Source organism: Bubalus kerabau, chromosome 8 (assembly GCF_029407905.1).
Source record: "Bubalus kerabau isolate K-KA32 ecotype Philippines breed swamp buffalo chromosome 8, PCC_UOA_SB_1v2, whole genome shotgun sequence".
Lineage (NCBI taxonomy): Eukaryota > Metazoa > Chordata > Mammalia > Artiodactyla > Bovidae > Bubalus > Bubalus kerabau.
Genome location: NC_073631.1, coordinates 118,096,049 through 118,112,464, shown reverse-complemented (window position 1 = coordinate 118,112,464; position 16,416 = coordinate 118,096,049). Strand labels below are relative to the sequence as shown.

The following is a 16,416-nucleotide window of genomic DNA, read 5'->3' as shown; positions in this document are numbered from 1 at the left end:
ATCTGCGTCGGATGAGTTTGTATGTTTACCCTTAATCTCCGCCACCGCTCTTCTTTTTACTTTTCTGAAATATGAAGTTGAATTCGTGATCGCTTCCTTCGCTTTCCTAAGGAAGAGATATTTTAGACTATAAATTTACCTTTGATTATAGCTTTGGCTGCACTCAAATTTTTTGTACTGGTAACTTTAGGCACATTGATTTTTTTAGGTTGTACTTAAACATATTAGATTCTGCTTTAATTGTGTTAAGTCAGTTTCGCTAGTGTAGCTTTATGACGTGTATTTGGATGCCTTCCAATGGTGACGTTTTAAACTTGTAGTATGTGTTTATTAATTAAATGAAGCTCTTTTCCCGTTTTTGTCCGTTTGATTCAACAGCATATTCAGATGTACTTACGATTGACCACTACCAATTTCTCCTTGCATTTTGCTCTTTTTTTTTTTTCCTTTAAAAAACTACTTTGTGCTGGTTATTAAGCAGGTATGTCAGGCTGATGATGATCTGCTTTTTATCAGTGTAAAACTATACTCCGTATTCTGTGTATGCCCCCTTTTTGGGAGGAGGGAACCAGATATTTTGCTTTGCTTGACAATATGGCCGTGCGGGGTTTTAGTTTACAAGCTGAATATGATCTTTTCACATCGTTATATTGGATCCTTCTGTGTCATTTTAACTGTACCTTTTGAAGAGTTTAATAGTCAAGCACTTAGATTAATGGATGTAATTGAAATGCTTGGCTGTTTTAAGACAAGTCTGTTCGTTTAGCTTTCTGTTTTTCAGTTCTTTTTATTCCATGCAATGATTGCAATTCAGAATCGTATTTTATGAAAAAAGTTATAAATGAAACTGTAAAATTTTCTGCTCATGTTTCCCATTGAAAAGGAAGAAATCAGAAGTTTTCTCTCTGCCTTCTGTCTTAAGTTAACCCAGACTGTAGACCACGTCACTTTTTCTTGGCAGGGTGAAAAAATCTCTCTGTAGTTTACAATGTCATCTCACTACTAGTCTTTTGGAGACATGGTTATGCACCTCTATTTTTAAAAAATCTTAAATTTTCTGGACTCTTACAAACCTGAAAGAGACTATTGCCTTCCACCTATGACACAAATTTCGTCTGGCAGAGTTTTGCATTACAACTTTTTTCTTTTTACTCTGGGAACTTTTTTTCTTTCCGTGTTGACCCTTGTCATTCTCCTTTTAGGTCCAATGGAAAGATCTAGAGAAGTGTTGATTAAATTCACCTTCTTTCTTTTTTTAAAACATATTTACCTTCTTTACTTTCTCTTTAATAACCTTTAGTAGCATCTAGGTAATTTTGTTTCCTGTTTTAAATCATTATTTTCTTTGTCGTGGTTTTCATTATCTTGGAAAATGTGTCCAGAATTCCGAGTTTATTTCTGGAGGTTGTTCTCTGGCTTCCTTTTGTGCTGCCTTCTTACTGATTTGTTTTCAGTAATTGCTGCTGTTTTTCACGTGGCAGAATTTATAATACTGCTGAGAATATGAGTAGATAGTGCAGTGTGTTTTCTTCTGTTCTATGGAGGTATTATAAAGTGATTAAAAAGATTAGGCAGTGGAGTCAAATCTCAGGTTTTTCACTTAGTAAATACAAGATCTTTGGCAATTTATTTGACTTCTGTAAGCCAAGTTTCATTTTGTAGCTAAAGTCCTTCCCTCACAGGGGTGTTGGATTTAGAGAAATGATTGTAAAGTGCTCAGCATATTGCTTGACATAAGTGCTCAATTATCCTGGAGTTTTTCATAGGAGTACTTATCCTCTGAGCAGTTTGAAGAGTGATACTCTTCTTCTACTGTTGAATTCTTTCATATGTTTATAGTCTTGAGTCAAATTCAGACACTGTGGTGGAGGCTGGAGGTACAGGGGCAGCTAGGTGTGCCTTCCTGGAGGTGTCAGTCTAGTGTGGCTGTTTGAACTGAGGTAGAGATGCTCCTTTCAGGATCTTGTATACCAGTCATTGTCCCACAGCTTTCTTTTCTCTGTTTCTCTCTTGAGAATGCCAGTGTGTTGGTATATGATACATTTTAAAAGGCTTTATTTGGGAGTAATTTCAAACTTTAAAAGCAAGAAAAATAAAAATAATGCCCATATGCTGTTTACCTGGATTCTTTAGTTGTTGGGATTTCAGTAAGGTCATCATGCCCTTTCTCCTTTCTACCTCCTCCCTGCCCACTCCATCCTGTGTATTAATTTTTTTTTCTCCTGAACCATTTGAAGGGCGAGTTACACCATGTTCCCTTTACCCTTAAGTATGTAAATGTGTATTTCTCAATAATGAGGATATTCTTACATAATCACTGCACTATTATCACTCTGCACATTTACATCAATCTAGTCTACCCTTCATATTTCAACTTGTCACTTGATTTAATGTCCCTACAGCGTGTGCCTCTTCCCTGTAGGTTCCAGGATCTAGTCTAGGGTCAGGTGTTCCATTTAGTTGTCATGCTTCTTTAAACTCCTTTAATCTGCAAAGTTTCTTAAACCCTCCTTTGTCTGTTTGATATTGACAGTGTTGAATAATAGAGTTTTTCCTCACATGCCTGGATTGTTTGTTTGTTTGTTTTAATCACAAATGGAACTTTGCTCCTTTTGTCTTTGTCTGACATATCCTCACGATTATATAGTTTCTCATTCTTGGCCAGAAGATTGAGCAAGTCTGTGCCCTTGGTAGGCCCTCCCCTGGACACACCTGGAGCTTCCCTCTCCCTCACAGGCGATGTGAGTTCTGAGCATCTGCGCAGGTTTCTCCACTTGTTTTTCCCTCTTGTATCTAAAAAAGTGTTATGTGAGGAGACACTTGACCTTGCAAATATCTTATTGCTCCTCAAAATTTTCTCCAAGATGATAGGAACCAATGCCTGATGCAGTGTTTTAACCGTTTTTTTTGTAAAATATGCTTTTCTAAGTAAACATTTACCTGTCAACCTCTGCATTCTATTGTAATCCAGAATCCACCCTTCTTTCACATGTTAAAATGATTTATATATTGTCAGTGCTGACTCATGAATTCTTGTTCTTGTCAATAATTTATTACTGTACCTGATTTGTGCTCAGATTGTTCCATCTTTGCCTTTGGTGGTCTTTTCAAGCTGGCTCCTGTGTTTTTGTTAGATGTCCTCCCATTTATTTGAGCACTTCATTGTATTTGGGCATAGCAAGATATTCCAAAGTCATCTTATACCTTCCCTGCCCTGGACTCGGTAGTCCTCCTTTCTGTAAATAGGCCGCGTTCCTTTAGTGGAGGTGGGCTCCTGGCTTTGCTCACTGCTCTGTGGATGTTTGCTTCTTTGTCCTCTCAGCAGGTGAGGCAGGAACTACATGCCTGTACACACACTTACACATGTGCATGTGTACAAGTACACATGTAAGTATGTGTGTACTCACATATGGACATCATTTATAAATGATGAATTTAAACCAGTACCCCAATTCTGACCCCTCCCGCCGAGTTCTTTGCCTCCCCTCATGCTTACATATCCATTCTTGTATAGTGCATGGTGAGAATCCTTGTGTTATTCCTGAAGTGTTTTTAATTTCTCATTCTTGGCTTATTTAGTTTTTAAAAGTACATAAGATATTAACATTGTTTCAGAAACTTTTGGTTTATCCTTCCTGTGTGTATTTTTTTAATGATAAGCAAACATGTTTCCCTTTTCTACACTGAAGGTAGCATATTGTTATATGTGCTCTTTGGCATGTTACTTTTTTTACTTATTATCTGGAATTCATTTCAGTTTATAGAAATCTTCCTCATTCCTTTTTTTTTCCTTATATTTGAAACACATATTTCCAACCTGTGACCTATGCTTCAGTATTTAGGTTTTTCCTAGTATTTTACATTAGAATGATTCTGTAGTCAGTAACTTTGTGCATATGGGAGCAAATCTCTAGAATAAATTCCTAGAAGTGGGCTTGTTGGCTGGGGTTGGGGGATAAATGCACATATAATTTTGCTTGGTATTGTCAAATTCCCTTTCGTGGGACTTGAGTCAGTTCCTGCTGCCGCCACTCATGCATGAGAGAACTTTTCTACATTCTTGCCAATAGGGTGTCCTATTTGGCTTTTAATTTTTTGCCTGTCTTATGAGTGAAAAATGTTCCCTCAATGTAGTTTAATTTTCATTTCTCTCTAGTGAAGTTGGCCATGTTTTCTTATGCTTAAGGGTCATTTTCACCCCTTTTTATGAGTAGTCTTTTCTTGTGTTTTGCATGTTACTCTTGAAGATTTTGACCCCTACTCCACCCCAATTAAGAGTTCCTTATATGGTTGGGATATAAGGCCCTTAATCTGTGTTGTATGATGCAAGTACTTTCTTCCAGTTTATTTGCCTTTTGACTTCGCCTGTGGGGTGTTTTTTTGTTTTGTTTTGTTTTTTTTTTTTTTTTTGCCGTGTAAAAGTTTATTTTTATGTAGTCAGATTTATCAGTCTTCTATTGCTTCTGGAGTTTTTAGTTAAAATTAGAAAGCCTTTGCCTATACTGAGGTTATATGAGAGTTCATATGTTTTTCTAGTTTCTGCATTATTTTTTTACGTATGACTCTAATCCAGTTTTCGTAGTATCCCGCCAGGCTTCTCTGTCCATGGGATTTTTCTGGGCAAGAATACTGGGAGTGGGTTGCCATTTCCTCTTCCGGAGGATCTTCCAGACCTGAGGATGGAGCCCACGTCCCCTGCTTTGGCAGGCAGGTTCTTTACCCCTGAGCCACCTGGGAAGCATGTGAACTCTAGGCTCCATGAGAAATCTTACTGAAATTTTTATCAGGGTTACTTTAAATGTAATGTTGACAGTGACATCTTGATGTTAGGACATCTTAAGAACACGGTATGTCTTTGCATTTGTTCAAGCCTGGTTTAAAGTCTTCTAGGAATGCTTTCTAATTTTCCTTGTGTAGGTTTTAGACATTTCTTAGTTGTTGTTCAGTTGCTCAGTCGTGTCTTACTCTTTGTGACCCCATGGACTGCATCACGCCACGCTTCCCTGTCCTTCACCATCTTCTCTAACTTGCTCAAACTCATGGCCATTGAGTCGGTGATGCCATCCAACCCTCTCATCCTCTGTCGTCCCCTTCTCCTCCTGCCCTCAATCTTTCCCAGCATCAGGGTCTTTTCCAGTGAGTTCACTCTTCGCATCAGGTAGCCAGAGTATTGGAGCTTCAGCATCAGTCCTTCCAATGAATATTCAGAATTTATTTCCTTTAGGATTTAGGTCCAACTCTCACATCCATACATGACTACTGGAAAAACCATAGCCTTGACTAGACAGACCTTTGTTGGCAAAGTAATGTCTCTGCATTTTAATATGCTGTCTAGGTTGGTCATAACTTTTTTTCCAAGGAGTAAGCGTCTTTTAATTTCATGGCTGCAGTCACCATCTGCAGTGATCTTGGAGCCCAAGAAAATAAAGTCTCTCACTGTTTCCATTGTTTCTCATCTATTTGCCATGAAGTAATGCAACCAGATGCCACGATCTTCCTTTTTGAATGTTGAATTTTAAGCCAGCTTTTTCACTCCTCTTTCTCCTTCATCAAGAGGCTCTTAGTTGCTCTTCGCTTTCTGTCAGGAGGGTGGTGTCATCTGCATATCTGAGGTTATTGATATTTCTCCGGCAATCTTGATTCCAGCTTGTGCTTCATCCAGCCTGATGTACTCTGCATATAAGTTAAATAAGCAGGGTGACAATATACAGCCTTGACGTACTCCTTTCCCAATTTGGAACCAGTCCGTTGTTCTATGACCGGTTCTAACTGTTGCATCTTGACCCATATTCAGGTTTCTCAGGAAGCAGGTAAGGTGGTCTGGTATTCTCATTTCTTGAATAATTTTCCACAGTTTGTTGTGATCCACATAGTCAAAGGCTTTAGCGTAGTCAATAAAGCGAATGTTTTCCTGGAATTGTTCAGCTTTTTCAGTGATCAAATGGACGTTGGCAATTTAATCGCTGGTTCCTCTGCCTTTTCTAAATCCAGTTTGAACCATCTGAGAGTTCTCTTAAGTTTCTTCTTAAACATTTTCTCTATTTTGTGGATGTTATAAATTGGACTCTCCCATTCATTATGTCTTTTAACTAGTTATTGTTTGTGCATGTGGATTCTATTGAATTTTATTGCTAATTTTATTACATTTAAAATAGATTGTCGAGGATTTCCGAGTGTGCTGTCATCTACAAGTACTGTTAGTTCTTCTCTTCCTTTTCTTACCTCTGTTTTCATTTGTTTTGGTGTTTACGTTGATTCAGAACCATGTTAAACAGTGGAGATAGTAGGCATCCTTGCTTCCTTTCTGCCCTTAGTGGGAATGTCTCTAGGATTCCCCATTTAGAAACAAAATGCTGGCTTTTAAGTTGAAATTTGTGTGTATCTCACATCAAGGAAATACCCATGCTTTTTTATTGTCTGCAAAGTTTTTTTTTTAATTAGGAGTGGACTTTAATTTTTATACAAAGGCCTTTTCAGCATCTAGTGAAATAATTTATCTTCTCAGACCTAATAATATGTTAAATTTTATTATCATGTTTTTTTCTAATATTTAACCATCCTTGCATTTTTTTTTTAATAAACTCCATTTGGCATGGTTTTATTATTTTCTTAATTTGCTATTGGAGTTTGTTTTCTAACATTTTAGGGTTTTGGCATCAATATGTATGAGCACATCCACTTTATAATCTGTATACAGACTTTAGCAGATCTGTGGTCATGCTCATTTCTCTTTTTTATTGAACATCTCTTTTATATCAAAATGGCAGCTCAAAAAGAAAGTTCCTTTTTAGTGGTGATTTAGATTGCAAAGTTGGGGTTGAGTAGTGAGCATCCCACAGTCTATGAGCCTTGTGCCCTGGGTGTTAAGGCTACCTTGCTCACGGCCCAGAGGAGGTGCCCCAGGCCTCTGCCAGGCCTGCCATCAGTAGTTCTTTGCTAAGGATGGTGCCACTCTCTGTTCTGAAAATACGAGCAGTCATATTGGATTTTCGTGTTGAGTGATTATTTTCATAATTTCAGACACCTAATCATTTGGAGTAGATCATCGTTGTTTCCTTAGCGCGTATTCTTCGTTTTAGTTTCTGAGCTACACATAAACAAACGGAATGCCCTAGCATGGCCATTTTGCTCTCACAGTAGGGAGTTTAGCAAAACTTACTCAACACAAGCTGCTTCCTGATTTTGGATTGTGTTTCTTTTTTTGAAGTTTGGATTGCCATGTTTTTGGTTTTCTTCTTCCCCCATTTATGTTTTCTTGGATGTCTCTATCCCCTACTTACACTTTCCAGGAAGTTTTAGTGTAAATTGAATGATACCAGATATTCAAATCAAGCAGCTTTTTCAAAAACATACACCCTAAATTTAGTGTCATAAAAATTAAAGTTTAATATATGATCTACAAATGTGTCATTGGTTTTTTTAAAAAGATGTACACCAGAACTGCAGTACACATGCAGAACAAACTGTTTCTGTTTTCATTTTTCCTGGTGTTTAGAATTGCAGAATCTGTGTAGAGTGTGGCACACGCTCTAGTTCTCAGTGGCACCACAATTGCCTGGTGTGTGACAGTTGTTACCAACAGCAGGAGAACTTGTGTCCTTTCTGTGGGAAGTGCTACCATCCAGAATTGCAGAAAGACATGCTTCACTGTAATATGTGCAAAAGGTAAGAAGATAGTTACTCTACTGAAGTATTTGTGTGTGCTTCTATTCACGTAGTCATCTGCTTTGCCGTATATTTTGAAATCCAAGCTTTTGTCATTCCAGTAATCCTTTTAGTACTGATTGCTGTTATAGATGGAATTAAGTATGTTTTTTATGAGTCTGAAAGACATGATGATGTAAGTGGGCAAAAAAATAAGACCAGAAGCAAGCATTGGGAGGGGAAAAAGAAAGAGAAAATAGTTTGAAAATGTGTGTGTTTTTTTTTTTTTTTTTTAAAGTCAACACCTTTGGTGACATCCAAAAATGACAGCTCCTTTTCTAGAACCTTCAATTGCTAACTCCTCTAATCTCTCTTCTGTCACCTTAGCCCTTTCTATATCCAGTTTTTCAGTCATTATCTCTTTTCCTTAGATATTAATTAAACTTTAAATTAGAGCATTTTATTTAAATATATTTATCATCGCAGATGGGTTCACTTAGAATGTGACAAACCAGCAGATCATGAACCTGACCTTCAGCTCCGAGAAGAGTACATCTGTATGTATTGCAAACACTTGGCGGCTGAGATGGGCCCCTTGCAGCCAGGTGAAGAGGTGGAGATGGCTGAGCTTCCTGCAGGTACCTGTGGGATGTTTGTTCTTTATGATGACGTGCCAGGCAGCCACCAGTGGATCACTTGAGGAACAGTGAGGGACTCCAGTGTCTGTACAAGTGTTCTTGGTCATCTCTGAATCTCATGGCTAACATCTAATCTAGCTTTTTTTTTTATAACTATTCACCTTATATTTTAATTCCAAGACTAGTGTAGTCTCCTGTTTTTTGGGCCAGTAAGTGGAAGTTCCTTATTGTTTTGCTGTATGACCTAATTTGCACTTCATACTCTAGTTTTATTTTACTTCAAACAAATTTCATGTAGTTTTATTAGTATACCATTGATTATAAATGTAATAACAAGATTCTTAGATTGTAAAGGGAACAGACCTGCTAATCAGATTGGTTTTCATTTTCATCATCATGAGTGGCAGCATCTATAAAAGTTCTAATTCATCATCTGCAAGGGGCTTAGGTAGACATATCTTGGTTACTAACATTTTCTTTCTAGTATTCCATCAGTATACAGTTGTGTGATGTCCTTTTAAAATAGTAAAATGCGAGTTAACCTTTTTAATTCATTATATTTTCCATATTAGAAAAAATAAGATTGTGTATTTGGTTCAAAGTAGAAAAATCTGAAGAATTTATGGCATTTTTAGTGATAATTTACTCCCATTAGAACAAGGGAATGATTGTTGACTTAGCAAAAACAGAAAAGCTCATTCTAAGGTAAAGGATGAATAATTTTTTGTTAAGATTATAACAATGAAATGGAAATTGAAGGCCCTGAAGACCACATGATATTTCTGGAGCAAGCAGTTAATAAAGATGTTGCTGGTCAGGAGCCCGCACCTGGAATTGTTCCAGATGGTAAGGATGTTTTTGGTGATGGATATAGTCTGTTCTCTGAAGAAAATGTGTGTATAGAGTGAATATGTGAACATATACTGAAATTTTTGTACCCTAAAGAAAATTTTGCCAAGACATCCTCATGTATTAAATTATTTAGAGGGGCGCCTTTTTAAGTAAAATAAACTTCATTAAATCTTTATAATTTATTACAGTTAATCAGGGAAAGGGCATGTATATGTTATAGTTAGCTGTAACCTAGACATCCCATGGACGGAGGAGCCTGGGAGGCTGCAGTCCATGGGGTCATGAAGAGTCGGACACGACTGAGCGACTTCACTTGCACTTTTCACTTTCATGCATTGGAGAAGGAAATGGCAACCTACTCCAGTGTTCTTGCCTGGAGAATCCCAGGGACGGGGGAGCCTGGCGGGCTGCCGTCTCTGGGGTCGCACAGAGTCGGACGACTGAAGTGACTTAGCAGCAGCAGCAGCAGACTTAAATATATGCCTTGTTTAGGGATCAAGTGATTCTCATTAAGAAGCAATGTCTTTAGTTATATGATTACTAACTAGAGCTGTTGCTGATTGTGAAATGTTGCATGCTGAGATAATGAAAGATTGTTTCAGATTGTCTAAGCAGTCCTCTTGAGGATTATTTTAGTTATTTCAAGGATATTTCAGTTATGGTTTTTGCAATATTGGTAATAGCTATTATTGTACCTGAGGATCTGGAATTAATGAGAGATCAGGTTGGGGGAAAACCACTTACTAAATTTCATCTTGGTCTCCCCTCAAAGTCCATGGGGTTGTCTGTGATACTGTATGTTATATAGGTTGAGTTTATACATAAAAAGTTCTTGAGATTTTTTTTGAGGTTAAATTTATATTTAAAAATTCTCATTGAAAATTATACTTCATAAAAATGGAAAGTGAAGAAAAATAAGACAAAACTATAATAGTCTTATAATACACAAACCAGATTCCTTGTTTCATCTTCATATCCTACTTCAAATGGATAGTAGTAACAAGATGTCTTATGCTTAAATTTGAAATTAGTATTTGTCAGTAGGATAAATATCTTACTGAAAATATTGTTGAGAAAGCAGCGTTAGAGAAGTACAGAAATTTTGACTCCTTTCTGGAGATCCCACAAGTGTGTTATTCACAGCAGTTCACGTCCATCCAGGAGAGCAGCAGAGGAATGATCCACCAGGAAGTTGTGACGTGCGTGGGCTTCTCGTGTCCGGTGAGCAGCACATTCATGTTGTCCGAGCTGATTTATATCGTTACACCTTTATGGTCACTGCAGATTTAAGTCATTGTCTCCTCAGTTCATTTTTTCAAATTAGAGAACTGTTCAGTACCAGAGAATCGATTACTATTGGAGTATTCACATTACGGTAGTTAAATATGTGGTTCAGTGATCCTTTTCTTGTAAACAGTTGGTAGTGAATTTCTAAAGCAGAAATAGAGCATGTTTACACTCTTAATCGTTCCTGCCTAGCTCAAAGGAGAAAGAACATACTCATGTTCCGTGTGTCTCCCTTTACTGGTGAGACTTGAGGTACTTGGTCTCCTGGTAGCACGTAATTTAGGCATTCCAGATAGCACTAAGATTCAGATGGTGGAACTTTTGGTTTTAAACCTATAAATGTTTACTTAATTTATGTGTATTTTCTGTTTTAAAATTTTTTATCACTTTTTAAATATTTTTGAAGCACTTTTGTGTTTAAAAATTTTAGTATGATCAGATCTGTTATTTGCCGTTTTCTTTTCAGCTGTAGCCTTTTAATAAAGCAGGAATGAGAAGTGAGGTTTCATCACTAAAATTTCAAACATTAAAAATTAAAAAAAAAAAATTTCAGTCACCATGGTAAATGGTAAATAAGGAAATTAGTATCCTTATTAATGTGCCTTAGAAATTAACCTTGATGGCTTTTGAAAGAAGTGCGGTTTATCGTCAGTGCTCTTACTTAATAGAGCCACTTAGGGCTCATGTCAGTTGAACCTCTGACCTTACTTTTAAGTATATTGGGTTAATATAGATGATGAGGAAGAAGAAGAATTATAGCCGCCCCCCGCGGCCCAAAAAAATGTTGATTGTGTTAGCAAGTATAGCTAAGCAAAATAAGTCTTTTCTGTCTGTGGTCATTACTCATTTCGGTCTACAGAAGCTTTGTTAGATCTTGTGTCTGCTTATTGCAAAATCCTTTTTTAGAGTAATCTTTTCTCTTCAAACTTGGACATACTGTGTAATACCACTGAGCCTCATTTTCCTAGCTATAAAATGAGGGTAATTTTACCTACAAAATTTTAAATCCTTTTGTTTGTAAGTGCTCAAACTGTAAAACATTATATATGTATAATGGTTATATTAGAAATTAATTCTGTTTTAATATTCCTACCAGAAATTACCTTAAACTCTGGGGATCCTATTAAGGCAGTGTTTTTGTAGGTTTTCTGGTCTGATCTGTGACTTATTCTAATCCATAAACCCTGGTGTGTATTGACACTTATTAAACTTAATAATTGCCTTTCTTGATGAATACCTTCTGATTTAAGGCGTGATTTTAACCAAAAGTAATATGTTGGAAGCCCTCCCTACCCCATCTTTTTTTCCATCCAAGCCTGTTACTTTTAAACCATAGAGCTACAGACATTTAAGGCATTGATGTTTTATACCTACTCATAGTTAGGAATTTTAAAATTCATATGTACATTAACATAATAGATATTCCAAATTTTATAGAATCATCCCAAGATAAAATGAATCCTGAATCGGAAAATCAGATTTCTCGTGAAGTTGATGGTGAAGCAGTGGAGATGTGTCCAAAAGTGACGCATACATGTGAAGGTCCAAGTGAGAATAGCATGGAAGTGACCGAGAGCGCTGACGCCCTTCCTCCCCAGCTGGTTGTGCTGCAGGAGGAAGTGAAGTCGGTGGAGGAGCCGAATGTGGTGGTGTCGCCGGAAGAGTCTCGGCCTCCCGAAGTCACCATTGAGTCTGTCATTATCCCATTGGAAACCTTAGTGTCCCCAGATGGGGAAAGCACTTCTTTATGTTCTACAGAACACTTGGCTGTAGAAAGGGAACAGCGAGAGAACCCTGAGCCTTCTGCATTTATGGACTTGGAAGCGGCTCCTGCAGTTGAGAGTCAAGTGAAAGATGGCTTATGCCAAGAGGGCAGATCTGTAAAACTATCGTCTGAGACCGAGTCATCGTCTTCCTCAGCAGCGGACACAAGCAAGGCTCACGTGTCTTCCTCTCCAGCACTTTCTTCCGACTTGCCTTCCCATGACATGCTGCACAGTTACCCTTCCACTCCCAACGCCTCTGTTGCAAACATCCTGCCAACCACATACATCTCAGTCACCCCCAAAATTGGCATGGGCAAACCAGCTATTACCAAAAGGAAGTTTTCTCCTGGAAGACCTCGGTCCAGACAGGTATGGTGATTTTAATGATTCTGACAGAAAAGATGCTGGAGCAATTCTATAAAGTAAAATGGTGTATGTGTAGCTTTGGTTTCGAGGGCAATTTTTTTCTGTCTTTAGGTGGAACTGAGACGTAATGTTGACATATGGGCTTTGGCCACTTAAAAAAAAATACTATTAATGAAGAGTAATTTATTGAGCTTGAAGTGATCTTATCGGAATTTAAATGCAACCTATTAGAAACCACTAAAAATTTTTTTTAGTTCTATGCTGTAGGAACAATAGAGCTTTAAAAAAGTAAAGTTTTGGGTATAGCGTAACATTTATTTTCCCCCTCAGATGTATTTGTTTATTGGTACTGGTTATTATACATATTTTGACTGCTTGAACATCAAAATTTACTAAGGGAATTTTTCATGCAGGAGGATTTCTCAGTTTGGTTTTCCTGTTGACTTTTTGTGAAAAATTTCAATGGTTTCATACACAACAAATACAGGATTATACTGTTGATCTTCAGGAAGTGAAGAGAGTTCCACGATTATTCTGTAAAGTTTTGTGGGGTCTATCCTTTATGGGTGCATTTCAGATATTTTTCAGTGGGATTTGAGTGAAACTGCAAGGCAAAGTGAAGATGCTATAGCTAAGAATTATGTGTTCTACAAAATTCCTACTTTCTGAAGTATTTTTAGAAAATAGCAAGATACTAAACAGTGCAAAGTGTTTAGTCACAGTAGTAGTTTGGAGTTTTAAGTCTCATGATTTAGATTACTTTTAGTGATTTAAAATTTAACTTTTTATAGGAATAATAATATCTGGTCATCTAATTTTGTAATGCTAAAGAAAAGTAGAAAGGTTAAATCAGATTTTCTTTAATGTAAAAATTAGTCTCTTCTATTTAAAATTCATATATATTTTATTTTCAAAAGGCAGCAGTTTATACCAGAGGCAAAGGAGTTGCCACATGGAATTTACATATTTCTGTATGGCAAAGACATACACAGTAAATGCACACACTCTATACATGCCTTTCTCTGAGTATTCTACTTGGTACTTATTTTCTTTTCTACCAAGCGGGGTTTTTCTTTTCAAACTAGTTCTCTTCCTCCTTAGTTTTTTATTTTATTTTCCTTTCCTTTTTTGAATAGCATATACTAATTGTGTAGTTTTGGCTCTGAAAAGACTTTTGCAATGAAAATTTGAATCTCTAATTTTGGTTCAGAAATTTACATCCTTTAAGGATTTTACATCATAAATATTCCTATTAAATTTTACTGATAACTCTCCTTAGAGTCTTCTGCTCCAACTGAGAAAACATTATGATTATTTTTCTGTGGACTTATGTTCCAAAATGGTATGGGTATGTGTGTGAGAGAGCAAGTACATATATTTTTTTCCTCTTGGTTCATCCCAATTTATATGAGCCATGTCTTCATGTTTGTTACTGGTTCTGCTGTGTTCTGTTTCAGTTCTGGTTGTATTCTCCTTTCTAGTCAGCTGCCACTGTCTCATCGCCGCCTCGCAAGTTGCTGCTGATCTCAAGCAGCTTGTCGGCCGTGTCTTAGTTGTATAGGAAACGGGCTTCACTTGGTTTTTAGTTGTATAGGAAATGGGCTTCACTTGATGATTCAAGGCTTGTTGATACACTGTTTTGATGTGGAACAGGGTTCTCTTTTTGTATTACTTTATGAGAAAATATTTAAAACACAAGACTGTGATCTACTTCAGGTGCTCATGTACTAATTGCTTTCATGGTAATACTGAAAGTTTCTATTAAATCTCCTGTGAAATATGTTTTTAGACACATTTGATTGAAATATTAAATGTTTAAAGAAAACTTAAGTACTTTTAAATGCACTTTGATAACTTTATAAGAATTTTTTCTTCATTTTACCTTTCCACCATGTTTTTTGTTGCTGACATATAAGTGGAGGCTTAGGGATTTACACGGGTTCGAAGACTGACATCTACTGAGAGAGTCTCTAGAGAAGGTGAAATTTCTTCAGCAGAGGAGGTTTTCAAAAATAGTACTTCATTAGATCATAACCACTTGGCCTTTATGTTGTGAACTGAATTTCTTATGTTCATCAATTTAAGTAGTTTATTAGGAACCTTAGAATTTTATAATATACTGCTGTATTTCAATAGAATTTTAAATGAAGTGTTTCAAATTAATATATCAGTTTCATAATGTATTCCTTTGAGAGCAAACCAGGCCTCCAGTGGTGAGTTGTAGAGGATTGTAGTTCTGTTAACAATTAATTACAAGTAAGCAATCCCTCTCCTCTCTCTCCTTTCTCCTCCCTTCCCCTCTGCCCTCCCTCTCTTCTTTCCTTTCTTCTCTTTCTTAAATTTCTGGTTTCTTTCTAAACGTAGACCTTTTAGTAAGAAGCACTGTTGGCATTTAGGGGGTGGGGGGTGGTTTTGCTATTAAAAGACAGGTTGGTAAATCATATCATCCAAATAAAGATTCAATTCTTGATAAATTATTTCATATCCAACTTTTAACTAAAATTTAAAATACCACTGATATATATAATGATAATTCATTAAAAGAAATTACCCTAGTAGTTACAATTGTCTGTTCTTGATTGAGTTAAACCTTCATGCTGATACTTTGTCTTAGAACCTATTTAAAAAGTTTCATTAGTAAGTAGATAGATATTCTTCATTCTTCATGAGGAATAAAATACGTAGAGTAGATGCCAACAGTGATTGTTTTCACATATCTTCTAAATACTACACCACATTGTATAAAAATGACTTCTAAGAACCCTATTTAGTATCATTTATATAGTTGTAGTATAATTAATTGATACTAGGAAAGATTGATTATTATAAATTCACATGAACATTTCCATGGTACAGTTGTTTGGCTTCAAAGCCTTATTCTTTGATTCCTGTACGTGGACACCAAGCAAGTTAGGTTGTGAACTCTCTTGATTTCTTCATCCATAAAACTACATCAGTTGCTTATTAGAATTTAATGATAATATATATAAAGCACCTGACACATAGCAAACCATGTCTGCCCTGTTTTCTGGATTTGCAGAATAATGCAGGTATCATATGAAAATGGAGACTTGAGAAGGATGTGATATTTATGTGTTAAATGTAGTTCTGCAGAGGTGGTCCTGAAACCCAACACATTGACTCATAACTATTTCTAAAGAAACGTGCCAGCGAAAATAACTGAAGGCCTGACCGAGTCAAACATTGGCCACAGGAAATGCAAAAGGGTAGTAGGTTTTCAAGTTCAAAGCTGCCTAATGGCTGCACACATTTTAGAACTAAACTGCTATTGAATTATTCTGTGTGTGTGTGAGATACGGTAGAGGAGACCACAGGTGCTGTGGGAAAGCAGACAGCAGGAGAAGCAGCTCTACTCAGGCTTAGGCATGTTTTCTAGGAGAAATGACCAGACCCCTGCTGCTCAAAGTGTGACCTGCAGACCAGCAATATCAGTATCACCTCTGAGTTTGTTACTCTGAATTTCAGGCCTCACCTTTGCTTGAGTGGAAATGTTAAGAAGAACCCCGTGTAGCCTTAAGTCCAAGAAGCACTGCTCTAAACCACTTAGAGACTAGTTTTCATCCCCCAGAGTGTCTCGCCCTTTGGGGTGTCAAGCTACAAGACGTACAGATTAGAAGTACGCATCCCTGTCAGTGTTCTTGTGCCTGTTACATTTTTTAAGCCATTACCAAAATGACAGCTAGCGCCAGCCAAGTTTGCTTTCTTAAATTACTGAAGGCTAAAATGGCAACAGCTATTTCTCTACTTTATGTAGGATGCTGCTAAGTCGCTTCAGTCGTGTCCGACTCTGTGCGACTCCATAGCTGGCAGCCCACCAGGCTCCCCCGTCCCTGGGATTCTCC

At 37.0% G+C, this 16,416-nt stretch overlaps 1 protein-coding gene across 14 annotated transcripts in view; it reads left to right on the top strand.

The window, feature by feature from the left end:
* The window catches only part of KMT2C (lysine methyltransferase 2C), a 262,313-nt gene that overhangs the window by 154,477 nt on the left and 91,420 nt on the right, over nucleotides 1–16,416 (top strand). For 11 of the 14 annotated variants that reach the window (XR_008718183.1, XM_055591334.1, XM_055591325.1 and 8 more), the window contains 5 exons: nucleotides 7,496–7,665; nucleotides 8,131–8,282; nucleotides 9,015–9,128; nucleotides 10,278–10,355; nucleotides 11,859–12,556. Coding sequence is in view for 13 of the 14 variants with exons in the window: in XM_055591334.1 (XP_055447309.1) it covers nucleotides 7,496–7,665; nucleotides 8,131–8,282; nucleotides 9,015–9,128; nucleotides 10,278–10,355; nucleotides 11,859–12,556 (1,212 nt within the window). In the remaining variant the exon portion in view is untranslated. The remainder of the gene's footprint in view (nucleotides 1–7,495; nucleotides 7,666–8,130; nucleotides 8,283–9,014; nucleotides 9,129–10,277; nucleotides 10,356–11,858; nucleotides 12,557–16,416) is intronic. The other 3 variants (XM_055591330.1, XM_055591329.1, XM_055591332.1) reach the window with 2 other exon arrangements.